This window comes from Cynocephalus volans, chromosome 8, assembly GCF_027409185.1.
Source record: "Cynocephalus volans isolate mCynVol1 chromosome 8, mCynVol1.pri, whole genome shotgun sequence".
NCBI classification, from domain to species: Eukaryota; Metazoa; Chordata; class Mammalia; order Dermoptera; family Cynocephalidae; genus Cynocephalus; species Cynocephalus volans.
In genome coordinates, this window is record NC_084467.1 from 18129331 (window position 1) to 18147688 (window position 18358).

Below are 18358 nucleotides of genomic sequence, written 5' to 3' on the forward strand. Positions count from 1 at the left end.
TCCTGTGTTTTGGCTTTGTAAATCTAGGCAGTCTACATTCAGAATGGAAGAGCCCAGAGTATAAATCAATACTTTTTTTTATTTAGTTTTTCCCTCTAAAAAACAAAACCATTTTAAATTGCACCTCATTTTATAGTGGTTCATAGGATTGTTGCAGGTTCTTAACCTTTAGGGGCTTTCAGGGCATGCCCTGAGAAATAACCTTGAGTCCCTATCTACACCATACCAGACCCTGCTCCAAGGAGCAATGTGTTCCTCAATATCATGGCCCAAGATCTGTGGCTTAGGTAAGGCCTCCTGTAAGCTGAGAGGTGAAAGTGTTCCTGAGTAAGAACAAATGCTGTTCTCTATGGTTCAGAGTAAAGATTCCTTCCCTAACCACCATCCCACCACCCCCAGGGGTACTACATGAGGTAGAGGAAGCTCTAGAATTGGCTATCAGTAAACTGATAAATAAGAACAGATGCAGTTATTAAGCATCACCCTAGAACTGAGGCTGGGCTGCTTTATTGTCCTTTTCTACTTCTGTCAGTTCTAAGAAAATGCTTCCTAAGGGAGACTTTTTTAGTAAAATGATGAACTTAGTAATTGGGGTATCAGCTTTCAAATGTTAACAGGAATTTGGCATTCCAAATGCAAGAATAAAGGTGTAACTGCAACGGGCTGATTTTTTTTTTTTCTCTGAAATAGCCAATTCCACGACTCTTCTTTGCGGGAGAACACACAATCCGTAACTACCCAGCTACAGTCCATGGTGCTCTGCTGAGTGGGCTGCGAGAAGCAGGAAGGATTGCAGACCAGTTCTTGGGGGCCATGTATACCCTGCCTCGCCAGGCCACACCAGGTGTCCCTGCACAGCAGTCCCCAAATATGTGAGGCACATGCATCCTAAGGGAAGAGGCCCATGTGCATGTCTTTTGCTCTGTAAGCAAAGCTCTTCTAGCAATAGTAGATTCTACTAAGAAACTCCTGCCCTGGCATCTGGGCTCATGATCAACTGATGGAGTTCCTGACTTTGACAAAGGAGGTTGCCTCCTTTGAGCAAGTTAGAGCATAGGGAGGAACTTGTCCATTAGTTTGGAATTGTATTCTTCATAAAGACTGAGGCAAGCAAGTGCTGTAAAATAACATCTTACTTGGTGTGTGTGTGTGTTTTGTTGTTTTTTAAATACATTTTGAGAATAAAACTTCATATAAAATTAGTCCAATCTTCCCTTTGTTTCCCCTTTCGGTTGGAATTGTATGTAAGAAAGGGGTGTTATTCCTTTGGAAATGCCAATTTTACCCTATGGCAATAGTAATATACGCATTTTCTGCATGTTTAAATAAGATGTTTATATAAAAGAAAAGTGGTTTGGTCAGGTCAGAAGATAAGGTTAAGACGGTCCCATAGAAGCAATAGACTTTCTGATCAGTGGGGCTAGACTTCCCCACTGGGATTGTGTGGTGCTGTCCCAAAAGTATGGATATTAGGAACTTTGGGTGAATTTTCACGGTAAAACACAAGACTTGAAACAGAGTTTTGGCCTCTGTCAGACCATTCTGACTTTATTCTCCAGATTCCCTCCATGGGTATGTGCTAACTTTATTAAAGGTATTAGCATAAGTTTTGGGAAGTATCGCATAAGGAGAGATCAAGGGCTTAGGTAACTTAGCTTGTGTAACAAATAACCACAAACTTAGTGGCTTAAAACAGAAATCTATTCTGTTGAAGTTCTGGATGCCCAAGTCCAAAATGGGTCTGCAGGGCTGTGTTTCCTATGGAGGCTCTGAGGGGAGAATCCATCTCCTTGCCTTTTTCAGCTTCTAGTGGCTTGCTGTATCCCTTAGCTGGTGGCCCCTTCCTCCATCTTCAAAGCATATCACTCCAATATCTGCTTCCGTCATCAAATTGCCTTCTTGTCATCACATTGCCTTCTCTAGTCCAGTCTTCTGTCTCTCTCTCATAGGGATGTGTATGATTACATTTAAGGCCCACTGGATAATCTCTTCCATCTCAAAATCCTTTATCATATCTGTAAAGTCCCTTTTGCCATATAAGGTAAAAACATTTTTTATAACAAAAAGGGAAAACAGTACCTGTTCCTTCACAAGGCTCCTGACAGATAAACAGTTAACAGATAAACTGTTATTGCAAATGCATGTAAATACTTAGCTTCTGGAAATCAGATTTTACTCATGTTAGTCAATTCTTCCTTAAAATTGGTCTAAATGAGGTTTTATTCTTAGGATTTAAGGGACAACATATTCGTGGTCTGACTGGAACATGAAAACAGGGCTTTTCCCCTAGTCTTGTGCTATGATTTGAATATTCCCCTAAAACTCACTGAAGCTTGATCCAAATTGTAACAATGTTAAGAGACTGAGAAATCAAGACTATGGTATCTGAAAGGTGGGGCCTTTGGGAGGTGATTGGATCATGAAGACTCTGTCATGAATGGATTGACCCATTTAATGATTTAATGGGTTTTCAGGGAGTAGACTAGGGGCTTTGTAAGGAGAGGAAGAAAGCATGTGGAAATATGCCCTTGCCATTCTCGCCATGTGATAACCTCCATCATCTTGGGACTCTGTGGAGAGCTGCCACCAAGAAGAAAGCCCTCACCAGATACACCCTCCCCGCCCCCAGACGTATTTCCTAGCCTCCAAAATAAGAAATAAGGGCCGGCCCGTGGCTCACTCGGGAGAGTGTGGTGCTGAGAACACCAAGGCCCCAGGTTCGGATCCCATATATGGATGGCCGGTTCGCTCACTGGCTGAGCGTGGTGCTCACAACACCAAGTCAAGGGTTAAGATCCCCTTACCGGTCATCTTTTAAAAAAAAAAAAAAAGAAAAAGAAAGAAAATAAGAAATAAATTTCATTTTCTTATAAATTACCTAGTTTCAGGCTTATCAGCAACAGAAAACAGACTGATACATCTTGGATGAGGTGACAGCAGTGGAAAAAGTTCGCACACCAGGATCAGGGCAGGTGGTATAACTGATGTAAAGGTGAGAACAGCATGCAGTGGACAGTGTGTGGACTTTGGAGTACCGCCTGTAGCTGGAACAGCTCCGCCATTAACGTCGTTACCTCAGGAAGGTTGGTTAGGGTGTCTGATCCAGTGGTAGTTGTTTTCAAGAGTTTTTGTTTTTTAAATAAATGGCACAGGCAGCTTGAAAAATAAGATGATTGTTTTTTTATGACAACGGACAAGCCTGAAAATAAAATGTAGCAAAGAAATAGCTATTGGTTCTAACTAGTTCATTTACGTAGGTCTTAGGCATGTCCTTTTCCAAGCCTCAACTAAAGCTTCCAGTCTTTACAGCATCATTAATTTGGCTAAGTGATTTAAGTAAAATACTAGCTGCACCAATGCATAGAAAACAGCTACACATAGACGACATCAACAAAACTGACATCACTGACAAAGCATATGGAAACTAGGGAGCTTTATTGGTTACATATTGTGCTGCAGAGCCAACAGCATTAGAGCTAGAGGATACATGCAGACAGGCAGCTTCAACTATACACATGCACCCAAGGAGCCCTGAGCCTTTGCTCATGGCTTTGCCCTGGTTTCCAGAGACAGGTTCTGGCCTCCTTGGTCCCATGCTTGGAGCAGGAATGTAGAAGCTGCTGTACCTAAACTCCAAGGGGCAGGGGTGAAACCAGAGCACCTGTCTGAGCAAGTAGGTGTGGACCAACAGAGACTGATGCCCCCAGCAAAGGGGGCTATAATGCAATTAACAGTTTGAGGGCTACCTTCTTAGCCCTCCCAAACTTTAAAATACAAAAAAATAAACTTTATTCTCTTAAAAATACATTCCATTCAGTATATGTTCTAAGCTGTGAAGCAGCAGGAAAATAGGGCCCCTTTCCTATGACCATGGTTGTGAGGCTTTGAGGAGAGCCCTCCCCACTTGGGGTATTCAAAAGATAATCCCTAAAAGCAGCTCTTCCAAAGCAGTCTTGTCAGAGTAACAAAAATCCCACACCAACAAAGGCAGCCAGGGACCCAGCCTCTGGGTCCCTATTCCTTTACTGGGAAGTGGTAGCACTTGGCACTGACCCACTAAATATAAAGAACTAAAACTGCTCCAGGACAATAAGTCCAAGAACACTATAGACCCCCCCATACACACACACCTCTAGCACCCCATGAGAGGGGGACGATTTATGTGCAAGCTTGCCTGCTGCTGAGGGAGTTCTTGGCACCACTGCAGATCCCTTTAACCCATGTTATAGCTGTTTCATTGCCACTCAAAAGCAAAGACAGCCACAGCTTTGTCTGCCACCCCCACAACTTTCTCTGGTTGGTTTAGTAGCAGAGTGGCAACAGACATGCAGCAGCAGGTGGAAGAGACTGGCTCCTGGCATTTAGCTCTACTTCCTCCAGCCAAGCAGCTCTATAGTGCCCGATTCCCCAGCTTCACTGGGAGCCCTCCCACAACCATATACCTGCTGGTAAGAGTTAGAGCCAAGCTGAAGAAGTTTGTCATAAAAGTGGGTTTGCTGGCTGGGACAGTGGGAATATTTGGCTCGATTAGACCACTATTCAACTACCATGTCTTCCCCTCTATTTGGAGGCTTCCTCCAGGACCCCTGATCATGAGGCCTGGATCCAGTCATATCATGGTTGCTTTTCAGAAATGTGCCTTCCAACTTTGGAATTTGAGAGCCAGCCTTGCCAGCCATTTGAAGCCCAGAGGAACTGAGCCTCCAGGCTTCACTTGCTATTTGTAAATGCTGAGGACATTTAAAAATAAAATCTATTACAGTGGTTCTAGAAAGTGGGCAGATTAAAGAAACAGAATACTTATCCTGAAATAACTGTTACAATCAACCCTATTGCACTCAGATTTCAAGATGGCAGCCCCAGTGAAAGGACATGACAACTGTCTCTCTTCCACAGAGTATTTTGAGTAACGGCTGATGTCGGTGCTGCTAAAATGTGGAAAGATCCAGACTTTGGCACCAGGAACTACAGCACCAGAATCCAGGGCTCCAACACCCAAAGACGAGAATTATTGGAGAGAGCTTTTTAGGCATGGCTTGGCGCCCTCCTGTTTCCATCAGCAGAGAAGGGCCACAGATTTAGTTTCTTATACCTTTGGGTTGACCGCCACAGAGGTCAATTTCCTTTGAACTCTCAGGGTTGCCAACCTGTAAAGGAGAATGGCAGGGAGGCTGTAAGTGAGGGGTTGTGGGCTTGAGCAAGCTAGTTTCTGGCCAGTGACCCAAGAGAAGCACAGCAAGAAGAGATCTTGAAAACAGCATCTTAAATTGTGCGTCTGAAGTGGGGATGTGGAGAGGAGAGGCAAGCCACGTGACAATGCCCTCTGATTGACAAAACTCCTGAAAACAAGTATGAGCAAGATGTTCCTGTCCCTGAAAGTAAGGTAGGTGCTCCCAAGCCTCTTCAGGATTGCTGAGTCTGATGCAGAGAAGGGTGGGATGAATACTCGTTCCCATGCTGAGTGGAGGCAGAGATGACTCAGAGTCCTCTGGAGGAAGTCTCACGTCTTCCTCTTCCCAGGAAATTCATAGGAGAGGCACAGGAACAGGAGATACACAGACTTAAGTTATGGAAACCACCTTGGCCTGAAAGCCAGGAGATACTATGTGGCATTGGATAAGGCTGGTGCCACAAAGTGCCTCAATGACCATCCAATCTAATTTCTTCACTCTACAGACTGGAAAACTGAGACTTACTTAGGGAACTTCTCTGAGTTCATCCCCATGAGATTAAAACATGGGGAAAACTGAAAGCATAAGGCCCACAAAAAGTACAGAAGGCAGAAAGAAAGACATTCCTGAAACCCATGGGGATGATACCTTCCAAAAGCAAGAATCACCCCACACTGGATGGTGAAAACAGAAGAATCTTAGAATACCAGATTTAAGGACCTTAGAAATCGATTCATTTCAAAGAACTCATTTTACAGATAGGAAAACTGAGGCTCCAAGAGGACAATGTCTCACCCAAGGCCACACAGCAAAGAACAAAGCCATGAAGAAAAACCCAGCTTTCCAGACTCCTAGTCTAATGCTCTCATTTGCTATGAAGCCAATAGCAACTGCTTCATAAAGGTGACCTTTGAAGGGATCTCTTCTTTGAATCGAGAGACTGCTATAGAAAAAGAAGTGCCAAAAATATGTACTTCTTTTTAACTTCCCCATGTGATTGGTATAGGAAACAAATCAATTTTTACTTATGTGGCTTCCTGAAAGGTTTGCTGCACTTTGAATTGTATAAACCTGAGGCCCTCAATGGGCATGTATCACCTGTCCTCCAACAAAGTCATCATAATGATAGTCAATTTGCAGAAATCGTGGGCCCATTTCTGTAGGAATGCATCAGCTTGGTAAAGTGCAATCCCTCCTCCATGGGGGATGAAGGAGGAGGAACAGGAGAGAGTATTCTCATTGTCTGCGCCTTTCATGGAGCTATTGCTTGTGGAGTGACTGAAGGGAAGTCGCTGCTTCTGCTTTTCCCCTTGCTGGGCACTTCCTAGAAAGCAGAGTATGCTGGGTCAGGGATTAAAATCCCAGTTTAGTTCAGGGATTTTCCAGGTGGAAACGATGGAGTCAGCCTGAAGTCTCCAGCCACAGGAGAGCAAGCAGGCAATACCAGCAGAATTACTGATGACCAGGGAAGGAGATGCATGAGGCTTGTGCATTTCCAGGTGCCTTTGGAAGATGAGCAGAGAGAGCTGGGGTGGGGGAAGGGGTCATGTCATTCCAATGGGTATCCACATGCTCTGCCCCCAGGAAACAATGGTCAGCCAGGGGGCCAAGTTGGAGAAGCTTTAACTTAAAGGGTCGTCCCATAATATAATCCCTTAGAGGCATCACAGACCTCTTCTGGTGTTTTTTTGTTGGGGGAAGGGGTTGTGGGGGGGAGTGGCTGGCCTGTATAGCCTGTACAGATATTCAAATCCTTGACCTTGGTGTTATAACAACGTGCTCTAACCTACTGAGCTAACTGGCCAGACTCAACCTCTTCTGCTTTAAAAGTCTGAAGAAAAGAACTCCAAGGGGAAAGTAATGGGGAGCCCCAAGGTGCAGCTGATGGTTGTCAAGTTTTAGTGAGTACTTGGGCCCCTAGGGCAAACAAGGAGTGAGCTGGATGTGGTGAGGAGACTGAGAGATCAGAACATTAACCACACAGAGAAGGGGCTGCTCTGTGATATAGGAACAACACACCAAGGAGCAAAGAAGAGATTTCAGCTGCTGTTAGGTGGTGGGGGTTTCTATATCTTTCCCATTTGGGGGCCAGAGTGGTCCATACTACCTGGGGAACAGGGAAAGGAGAGAGGATTCATGCATCAGGGAATGCTGGGCCTGGGTGACTCTGTCCAGCTTGTAGTCTCTGATCCCCTCTGGCCAACTGGCAAAAATTACCTGAGCCACAACCCAGCTCTCTACCACAGTCTCCCAGCCAAAGCCTTGTGTCCAGCCTGGTTAGCCGGCCTTGGATCCTTCACAGGGCAGGAAGGTGGAAGAGCTGAGAAGCAGGAGTAGAGGAGAGACAGCAGACCTCACCCAGCTGGCTCAGTTTTCCTCGGAACAGAGCCTGGTTGGCCGTAGTCGTTCCTCAGCCCGTACTTGCCCAGGTTCTGGCAGCCCCTGCTTCACAGGCAGCTCGGACCGTTCCAGGGAATTGTGCAGTTTCCTGTGGAAACTGAGTGTGCAGTCTTCACCTTCCTCCTGTACCAATAAATGACAAAAGTGAGCTGTGGCGTATAGGATGGAACAGTCCTCTCCAACTTAGATTTAGCCCAGACAGACCACAGCGTTAACTGCAAAGATAGGCTTTTGCCTGAGTATAGGCTGATAGAAGCTTCTTGCAAGCTACTGAAAACAAGCAGGGTAGTCTAGGAAGCTCACAACTGAAAAGGCGCCCTACCGAGGATCTAGGAAGCTCACAACTGAAAAGGCGCCCTACCGAGGATCAGACCTGGATGGGAGCATGGGAGTAGTACCCCTAAGCAGAGGCCAGCAATCCTTGAGTTCTGCACATGCAGGCTGCATGCTTCTGGGGGTGAGATCCATTTCCTTGGTGGGGAGCGGGGGATTATGCAGAAAAGAAGGTTGAACAGCTCTTTTTCTACTTCCCACCTATAAACTACCAAAAAGCTCACATGCCTTCCCTTTTATGTCTCGTGCCTATCTCTCATCCTGTATCTCTCCTCTCAGATGTCTCATCCTGTATCCTCTCTGATGTCCAAAGCTTCAGGGGCATAAATACCCATCTTTCTTCCCACTCCTCTTCTAGAATTCTGCCTTTTTAATGTTCTCCTTAATCCTCCCAAGCAAATGCAGATCAAATAATAATAAGTATGAATAAGAAAGACAGGTTAGCAGGGTAGAAGAGCATTGGATTTAGAGACGGGAATCTTGGATTCAAATCTTAGCTCTTTGAGTAATTCACCTGGGTGACATGTGAAAAATGGGGATAATATCTGCCCACAGGGCTGTTCCAGGTACTAAATGTGGGTAGGAAAAGTACTTTATCATAAAGTATTAAGTACCCTGTAAGGACTTAAGAGCTTTTCAAGTTAACACACAGCCACCTGCCTTTTTAAAGAAGGGAGTACTGTGTCTAGGTCCAAGATGTTTTTCATCATCACAGGTTCTACATCTAAAAGACATTCCTAGGGGCTTCCCCTTCAGATGCTGTTCTGACACTGACTCTCAAATAAGGCGGGTGGTTCTGGATTTACCTATCCTGTAATGAGCCATATGGAACCAGCCATTCCCTCAGACTGATGATATAATGGGCTAGACAGCTGTCTGGGACAAAAGAAAGTGTCACTTGGGTATAAAACTTATAAAGAAGGTCCAGTAGAGTAGTAGAGTAGGCCCAACTCTCCTCATCCCCTATATGTCAGCAGCCTGCAAAGATCTAATGGAGGCAGCAAAGAACTCGTTCAACTGGCTCCCATTTCTGTACTCCACAGAAAGGGCCCTGGGCTTCCTACTTTCACCCAGAACTTCCGTCAGCTGCAAGTTGGTTCTTCTGCTTCTATAGTTGTTGCTCTGTGAGGCCACAGGGGAGCTCCTTTGGCTGCTCTGGCAAATTAAAAGAACAGGCCATATTTCCTTTTTGTGTGTTGCCTTCAAATATGAGGGAAAAATGGAGAAGACAAACTGGAAAAGGGATTTGGGAAAGTCATGCTGCTCCCTGCCAAAAACCTTCCTCAAGTCAGGTCAAATCCACCTGATTTTCAACAGTTCTGCGAGCTACCCAGTTTCTGCCCAGTGTTTCCCAGCTCCACAGTTCCCCAAATCTTGGGTCAAACAGCCACGGGCAGAGGGGAGAAAGGAAAGAAGGAAAAGGAAGCAAGAAAGGGCGGAGGCAGGGGGGATGGGACTCACCATGCCTGCTGAATGGTTCCAGGCTGTAGCTGTGACAGTGTCTCCAACCCGATTCCAACGGGTGAGCACCTCTGACACGGTGAGGCTACTTTGGGTCCTTCTGGAGGAGAGCTCAGGGGCATCCCCTGAATTTCCTAGCCTTCGGGTGCCCTGCTCAAAAAGGTAGGACCTGGGCTGCTCAAGTTCTGAGAAGTCTGTGGAAGACCTCTGAATATAAGCATTGGTAGATTCCACGTTTTTACCTATTCGAGTAGAGGGGTCTTCTAAAGATTTCAAGTCTCGCCTGCTCTTCCAGGCATTCCGTACAGTGACATGTCTGGCGTCTGAGCAGCCCTCATCTGAAGGGGCACTATGGCTTTTCCACCTGATTGTCTCTGCTGCGGGTGCATGGCTATTCCTCTCCACAGTATCTGATGGCTTGATTATAATGCTGCTCCGAGAGACTACTGTTTCTGACCTGTTCTTCAGGGGCCCATCTCCCATTCTTTCAGCTTCTGTGAGCTGCAAGGTGATATCATGTTTGTGAATGGAGAGCTCAAAAGGGGAGCTGACGTGGTTGCTAGCTGATGTAAGCTCTGGTGCCCCAACCTGGATGTTGCTGGTTGATGTGTGCCTTTCCCTCAGGGCCTCACCTGAAGTGGCCCTAGGGCTGCTGCTGTCAGAGGGATAGATGGTAATGCTGCTTGTCACTTTGTTTGGCCCTGGTTTGGAAGTGGATTTCTGTTTCTCCAAAATAGCCTCAGCTCTAGATCCTCCCATAATTTTTTTCACATCCTTATCAATGATAACAGGTTTGATGACAGCTCTAGACCGCAAGGCCTCTCTGGGGCTAAAGGGCCTTTGGCTTTTTACCCCAGCACCATTGATATCTGGGAATTCTGTGGCACTGGTGGAAGCTTTGACAGGTTTCACAGATTCATTCTCCATCCCAGTATCTTTATCATTCTCAAACAGGGAGGTTCTAAGTCCCCCTTGGGATTTGGCCTTTTCTCTGGAGTTAGGGTATAGTTTGGGCTCGGGCTCTGGAGTGACGGTTGTGTTCACCAACTTGGCAGTAACAAGAGATGCTATGTCCAAGTCATCGTCTGAGTCTGGCTTTTCTGTGCCACTGGATTTGATGACTCGACACCTCAGGGCTTCGTGCTGACTGCTGTCTTCCATCACAACGGCTACAGGTTGATCAACTCCTTCTTTATTTGGGGTTGAAAAGCCCTGAAGGATGTTCTCTTGGCTTCTGGAGCTGTAAGGATACTTTGATAAAATAGGAGCCTTGGAATTTGGGGAACTGGTATCAGCCTCTGAACCATTAACAGCCTTTTTGCCCTTAGAGATCCCTTCTGAGGAGGATCTTCGAGATGAGGCCAGAGGCCCAACAGCCTTAGAATAGCCAGAATCTGTGGCCTGAGTTATCTGACTTCCATTGCCAGGCATCTGTCCCCTCTTGCCAAAGACGGCCTCAGAGGTGTCAGAGGCCTTGTCAGCTCTACCCAATGTGTCATTGGGAACAGATCCATGGGTGGTGTCACTAAATGTTCGTGTTGTCTTCTCTGCTTTTCCCTTCAATCCGCTCTCAGTGCCTGGCTTGGGAGTTCCCTTCCAAACTTTATTGTGCTCCTGAGCAGCTGGGGGGTACCGGCTAAGCACTGACGGCTGTTCCCTGCACTTCTTCCCTTCACTCTGAGAGGATCCAGGCACAAATCGGTCTTCAGTTCTCTTTGTCTCCTGAGTCCCACTGTCTGTACCTGCCCCCATATTGGAAGCTTTGGCTGCTCTCCTGTTGGTGAAGCTGGGAGAGGAAACCTGCCTGCTGCTCAGAGAATAGTTCTCATTGTTGAGAGCAAACTCCCTGTTTCGGAGCCTTTCCCGCTTATGCTGAGGAGACAGTTCCCGGGATATGTGCTTGGACACAGATGCCTCACTCCCATGGCCTCTAAACTTAGTCCTCTCATGCCTGCCTTTGCTGGACAGGAAAACATCTTCTCCTTCTACCTCCCCATTTTCTAACTCTTTCTGTTTCTTGATTTGGAGCTTTATCTCCTCCAGCTGGCTGGCTAAAAATTTGTTTTTATTTTGTTCACTTAGGTAATTATCCTGAAGATCATTATTTTTGGCCCTCATTTTCTTAAGCTCTTCTTCCAAAGATTCAAAATGTTTGATTTGCGTCTTAAGTTTCTCAATCTCTTGGTTAAGATCTTTGACTTTGTTGTCTTCTTGATTTTGGTTTTTTTCATTTTCTGATTTGTTTCTTGTTTCATTCTCTACCTGCTTTAGATAGTCCAGAGTGCCCTTCCTTCTCGATTCTTTGGACGGCAGAGTGGAGGAGATACCATCTTCAATCCGCAGGTCATTCCTTTCTAGAAGATTAGAAGCATTCCTTGTATAATCTCGGTTAATTTTTTTGTTCTGCTCTAGTTTTTGAGTGAGCTCTTTTATCAACTTCTCATTTTCTTTCTCCTTTTCATTCAAGTATTTTCTCTCACTTACAAAGCTCAGAGTTAATGATTTCAGCTTTTCTAACTCTGACACTAAATTCTGCTCAGTTTTATCCAGGCGGTCCTCGGAAGATTCTAGTTCTTTCACTTTAACTCTGAGCATTTCCAGCTCAGAGGAGATTTTCTTGGTCAGATTTCTCTCTTCATTCAGGCTCAAACAAAGCTGGGTACAGTCATTCTTACTCCTGCTAAAGGCCTCCTCTAGCTTCTCTAATTCAGCCATTCGTTTCTGAAGCCGCTCAATCTCAGATTTCAGCTCCCGAGTGAGGTTTTCCTCCTCTTCAAGTTTCTCCTTCATCAGATGACACAGATCCTCTGCTCTCTTAATTTCCTCATCTTTCCCTTCTATTCTCAGCACCCGCTGGCGTAGTACTTCAATTTCAGCCAACATGCTGGAGTTGCTGCCTTCCGCCTGAATCACCTTGTCCTGAAGATCCAGGAGCTCATCCTCTGCTTTCTGGAGGTTTTTTGTGGCTTCCTCCAACTCATCAAGGCGGCGACTTAGACTCTGTAACTTAAACCGCAGGTGGCGGCTGGAGGCAGTATCCTTGTAGCTTGCAAATTCAGCCATGTCTACTGCCAGCCAATGTGGGCTCCTAGAGGCATCCAATTCCACTCAGGGGGTTGAGAAATGGTTACCTTTCTCTTGGCATCCACAACCTTCTTTGGCAGCTGGAAACCATTATCAGTCTACAGAAGGAAAGCAGAAAGCATGTCAGTCAGCAACTAAAACCTGTACTTTAGCTCCCAGTTGTGAAAGAGCTCCCATCTATAATCCTTGTGCCTGGAACGTAGCAGGTACTCAAATTTGTTGAATGAATGAAGATGAATAAACCTGCAAAAAACACTGGTTTATGGCCAATATTGAGCTGATACCTAGTTTCATCCTAATGAAGAATGCTACCAGGGGCAGCATGGCAAAAAGACGCAGAAGAAGGCCTCAATTCTAATGACAGGGTATAAGAAAATCTTTATCATTTGCCATCTCCATAATCTCAGAAGAGACATTAACAACCTTCTCACAAGTCATTAAATAAGTAAACTGAGCCTCAGTTTTATTTAGTTGTAAAATGGGGATAATGACACCTACTATATCTCCTCCCAGTTTGTTCTGAGATAATACATAGAAAGCTCTTGGTAACAAAGCACTAAACAATCCAAAGAATATTATAAGGAAAAAGTTCTCTCTCATGAGCTACTGACTTAAAAATAATATAAATTAATCCATCCACCTTGCTATATAAAATGGTGACCTTCACAATGTACTACAGCAATCTTCCCACACCTGTTTTCAACATCTCTTCTCCCAAAAGTATTGGTATATTTGTAAGTGGACTTTAGGTTATTACTTGGCCTTGGCCAACCCAACAGGTAGCATCTACGAAATTTACCCTTTGGTATTACAACAGAAATGCCCCAGACATTCAGGTTGATGTGAAGACTGATTTGTTTCTTTGAAAACCATCTCATTGGGGATATACACCAAATATATCATACGTTAGTATTCTAAAGAAAGGGAGAAAAAGGAAAAGTCAAAGTGGACTTCAGTTTTGTATGTAATTTCCTCATTTTTAAAATAGGTGAATGGATTAATACATGTATTTTTAAATAACAGAAGGGAAGAAAATAACTGAAAATAACTTTTCATCCACAATAAGTTCTACAAAATTAAAAAGCAGAAAAGACACTTCACTTCCATTTCCACCAGTATGGCAAACGAGATAACCTGAAAAACCTCTTACACTGTAAACACTTAAAAAATACTGAATAAAATATAACAATCATTTAAAATGAATGTATGGTTGATCTCCTAAAAAGTAAGGGTATGCTAGCTAAAGCCATAGGAAAAGAAGACTGAAGGAAAAAGAAGAGCAGTAAATTTAAACTACCACTGAGCTGTCCTAACAGGGTTTTGCGAGTCTCCAGACTTAACAGTCATGCAGATATAAGAGACAAGGGCTTGAGCCCTTGGTGAGTTAGAAACGAGACCTCAGTCCTCAACCTAAAGCAAGGACTACTAGAGAGCTACAGCTTCAGGGAAAGGTGCTGACTAGTGAAAGGAAAAAAAAAAAAAAATCACCTGACACAGGGAGATAACAGGACCTGAGCACACTCCCACTTGAGTTCAGAGTTCACATTTAAATTTTTTGAATGGTCTGGGACCAGGTTGCCCTCACTGAGAAACTAACATAAAATTATATCAGCCTGGTAATATCCCTGGGAAACCTATCAGAGTAAACAACAGTACTCTGGAGTATGAAGATGCTCCCTACTGAGGTTGCACAGGTCCCACAGATAAACTCCAGCAGAACCTGGGTTTATAATTCCAAGTTACAAAATACATAAAGACCAATTTTTACTATGACTGAGCAAAGTGGGTTTATACCAATAAGAACCAAAGTCAATAAAATTATTGACTAGAGACCATAAGTAAATTTGAATGTTTAAAGTCACAAAAGAAGGAATGAAACACAGGAGGAGAAAGGAACAAGGTATATCAACAAAAATCAGAAGATTTGAAAATTAAACGAAAAGAACAGCTAAAAATAGAAAAAAGAATAGTACATTAGATGCAAATGAAGAGAAAACAGCAGTCAAGAAGAGATATGACAAAATTACAAAAGGCAGCACAGAGTTTAAAAGATGGAAAAAGTGAAATAGAGGTTACTAAACAGAAGAAATAAAATAAAGAGGTCCAAAGCAGAGGGGACTGCTTGTTAAGGAAGTTTAACAAGCAGCCCCCTAGGAATGAATAGAGAGAATGGGGGACAGGCCATATTTGAAGAGATACTGGCTAAGAATTTTCAAGTGTTGATGAAAGATATGGAACCTCACATTCAGGAAGCAATGCCCCAAACAGGAAAAAACTGAACCTGCACCTAGACACATCATAAGGATACAGAAGGATAACACAAAGAGAAGATCTTATAAAAATAACAAGGAAAAAAAGACAATTGTCTCAGTCCATTCGTGCTGCTATAACAAAATACGTGAGACTGGGTAATTTATAAAGAACAGAAATTTACTTCCTCATAGTTCTGGAAGCTGGGAAGTCCAAGATCAAGGTTTGGTGTCTGGTGAGGGCCCCAGTCTCTGCTACCAAGATGGCACCTTGAACACTGCCCTCACACGGCACAAGGGATGGATAGGCTAAAGTCCCTCAAGCCCTTTTTTAAGGGCACTAATCCCATTCAGGAGGACTTGGCCCTTATGGCCTACTCACCTCCTAAAGGCCCACCTCTTAATAATGGGAATTAAGTTTCTTTCTCTTGCACTGGAAATTAAGTTTCAACATGAATTTGAGGGGACACAAACATTCAAACCCTAGCAACAATCTGTGAAGAAATAACAACTGAACCACTTCTCAGCAGAAACTTTTTAAGTAGGTGGCAAGTAGAAGACAAAAGACATGATAATATCTTTAAAGTTCCAAGAGAAAATAACTATAAACCTAGTAGTATGTACCCAGCTAAATTATGAAAACTAATTAGAAATACTTTCAGAACTAATAAATGGAAAATTAAAAAGTGAGTGTTTAACAGACCCTCACTGCAAGAACTACTAAAGGATGTAATTTAGAAGACAGAAACATATCCCTTAAGGAAGGCATGAGCTGCAATAAGGAATGGTAAGCAAAGAAATTTACCCAAAGAAGCACTGACTCAGTTAAACAATAAAAATTAACTGGAGATGGGGGTTCGGGGAGAATGCAGGATAAAACCTAAATGAACTAAAACACTGGACAACAATAACTTGTAAGTCATAGAGTGAAAAATCAGAATTCAAGTGTTCTAAAGACCTTGTATTGTTTGGGGAAAGGACAGAGTTACAATTAATTTTAGACATTATTTAAAATAGACAGTAATAAGGGGCTAATATTCAGAATATATAAAGGACTCTGATGGAGTTTGGATGTGTTGTCCCCTCCAAAACTCATGTGGAATTTTGATCCCCAATGTGGCAGTGTTGGAAACTGATTGAGTCATGGGGTGGATCCCTCATGAATGGATTAATGCTCTCCCTGCGGGAGGGGGGATTAATAAGTGAGTTCTCTCTCTAGTTCCCACGAGAGCTTGTTGTTTAAAAGACCCTGGCACCTCCTCTCTCTCTTGCTTCCTCTAACCATGTGATCTGCTTGTACCCGCCTGCTGCCTCCCACTTTCTGCCATGAGTAGAAGCAGCCTGAGGCCCGTGCCAGATGCAGCTGTCCCAGAATTGTAAGCCAAATAAACCTCTTTCCTTTCTAAATCACCCAATCTCAGGTATTTCTGTTACAGCAACACAAAACAGACTAAAACAGACTCTTAAATGCAACAACAACAAAAAACAAATAATCCAATTAAAAAATGGACAATGGAAATGAGTAAACGTTTCTCCAAAAGATGATATATAAATGACTGACAAGCATATGAGAAGATGCTCAACATCACTAATCATTAGGGAAATACAAATCAAAACCACAATGAGATAGCATCCCATACCTCTCAAAATGGCTACTATAAAAAAAAAAACCCCACAGAAAATAACAAGTGTTGGCATGGATGTGGAGAGACAGAAACTTGTGCACTGTAGGGAATATAAATGGTACAGTTGCTATAGAAAACAGAATGGCAAAAAATTAAAAATAGAATTACCATATGATCCAGCAATTCTACTTCTCTGTATATATCAGGAAAAATTGAAAGCAGGATCTCAAAGAGATATTTGCACACCCATATTCATAGCAGCACTATTCACAATAGCCACAAAGTAGAAGCAACCCATGTCCACTGACAGATAACTGGATAAACAAAATGTGATACGTACATACAACGAAATATTATTCGGTCTTAAATGGGAATAAAATTCTGACACATGCTACAACAACATGATGAACCTCGAAGACACTGTGCTACAAAAAAAAAAAAGAAAGAAAGAAAAGAAAATGTGGTTTTAGGGCTGGCAGGTTAGCTCAGCTGGTTACAGCACAGCCTTATAACCCCAAGGTCATGGGTTCAGATCCCCATACCAGCCAGCCGTCCACCCCACCAAAAAAGAAAAAAAAAAATGTAGTTTCATGAGGACACTGTGCTAAGTGAAATATGCCAGTCAGAAAATGATACTGTATAATTCCACTTATATGAGGCATCTAGACTAGTTAAATTCATAGAAACAGATAGCAGAATAATGGTTGTCAAGGGCTTGGGGGAGGGGGATATGGTGAGTTGTTTAATTGATATGGAGTTTCAGTTTTGCAAGATGAAAAAATTCTGGCATGCTAACACTAATCAAAAAAGCCAGCACAGCTATATTAATTTCAGACAGAGCAGACTTCATAGCAAAGAAAGTTATTAGGGATAAAGAGGGGAATTACACAAGAAAAAGGGGTCAATTCTCCAAGAAGACATAATAATCCTTAATGTGTATGCACCTAACAAAACAGCATCAAAATACGCGAGACAAAATCTGATAGAACTGCAAGCAGAAATACATGAATCCACTATTATAGTTGGAGACTTCAATACCCCTCTTTCATAAATAGACAGATCCAGCAGGCAAAAAATCAGTAAGCACATAGTTTAACTCATTGGCACCATCAATCAACTAGATATAATGAACAGAAGTAGGATATTTCATCCAACAACAGCAGAATATACATTCTTCTCAAGCTCACATGGAACATTCAAGATACACCACATTCTGGGCCATAAAACGTACCTTAACAAATCTAAGAAATGGAAATCATACACTGTTTGCTCTCATACCACAATGGAATTAAACTAGAAACCAATAACAGAAAGATAGCCAGAAAACCCCAAAATAAGAGATTAAACAACACACTTCTAAATAATACATGGGTCAAAGAAGAAATTTCAAGATAAATATAAAAATATTTTGAACTAAGCAAAAATGAAAATACAACTTATTAAAATTTGTGGGATGCAGCAAAAGCACTACTTAGAGAAAAAATTTATGGCATTAAATGCATATATTAGGAAAGAAAGATCTGAAATCAATTATCTAAGCTTCCACTTTAGTAAATTAGAAAAAAGAGTGAATAAATCCAAGTTAAATAGAAGAAATAATAAAAATTAGAGCAGAAATCAATGAAATTGAAAGCAGGAAATCAACAGAAAAAAAATCAATTAAACCAAAAGCTGGTTCTTTGAAAAGATCGATAAAATCAATATGCCTTTGCAGGCTAAGAGAAAAAGTAAGAAGACAAATTACTAATGTCAGAAATGAAAGCAGGAACATCACTACAGATCCCATGGACATTAAAAAGATAATAAATAGTAGGAACAACTCTGTGCCCACAAATATGATGACCTAGATGAAATGGACCAATTCTTTGAAAGTCACAGTCTGCCAAAACACATATAGCAGAACATCCAAATAGGCCTAAATCTATTAAAGTGAATCAATAATTAATAACCTTCAAAAAAACAATGCACCAGGCCCAGATGGGCTTACTGGTGAATTTTACCAAACATTTAAGGAAGAAATTATACCAATTTTCTA

At 42.8% G+C, this 18358-nt stretch overlaps 2 protein-coding genes across 6 annotated transcripts in view; one reads left to right on the top strand and one right to left on the bottom strand.

Annotated features, from left to right (window-relative positions):
• Positions 1-1202, top strand: part of KDM1A (lysine demethylase 1A) — a 64567-nt gene extending 63365 nt beyond the window's left edge. For all 3 annotated transcript variants that reach the window (XM_063104098.1, XM_063104100.1, XM_063104099.1), the window contains one exon: positions 691-1202. In XM_063104098.1, the coding sequence (XP_062960168.1) occupies positions 691-876 (186 nt within the window). In that variant the 3' untranslated portion in view covers positions 877-1202. The remainder of the gene's footprint in view (positions 1-690) is intronic.
• A 6258-nt stretch (positions 1203-7460) lies between these two features.
• Positions 7461-18358, bottom strand: part of LUZP1 (leucine zipper protein 1) — a 74234-nt gene continuing 63336 nt past the window's right edge. For all 3 annotated transcript variants that reach the window (XM_063106410.1, XM_063106412.1, XM_063106411.1), the window contains 2 exons: positions 9366-12547; positions 7461-7694 (listed from right to left, as the gene is read on the bottom strand). In XM_063106410.1, coding sequence (XP_062962480.1) covers positions 7539-7694; positions 9366-12428 — 3219 coding nt within the window. In that variant the 5' untranslated portion in view covers positions 12429-12547 and the 3' untranslated portion in view covers positions 7461-7538. The remainder of the gene's footprint in view (positions 7695-9365; positions 12548-18358) is intronic.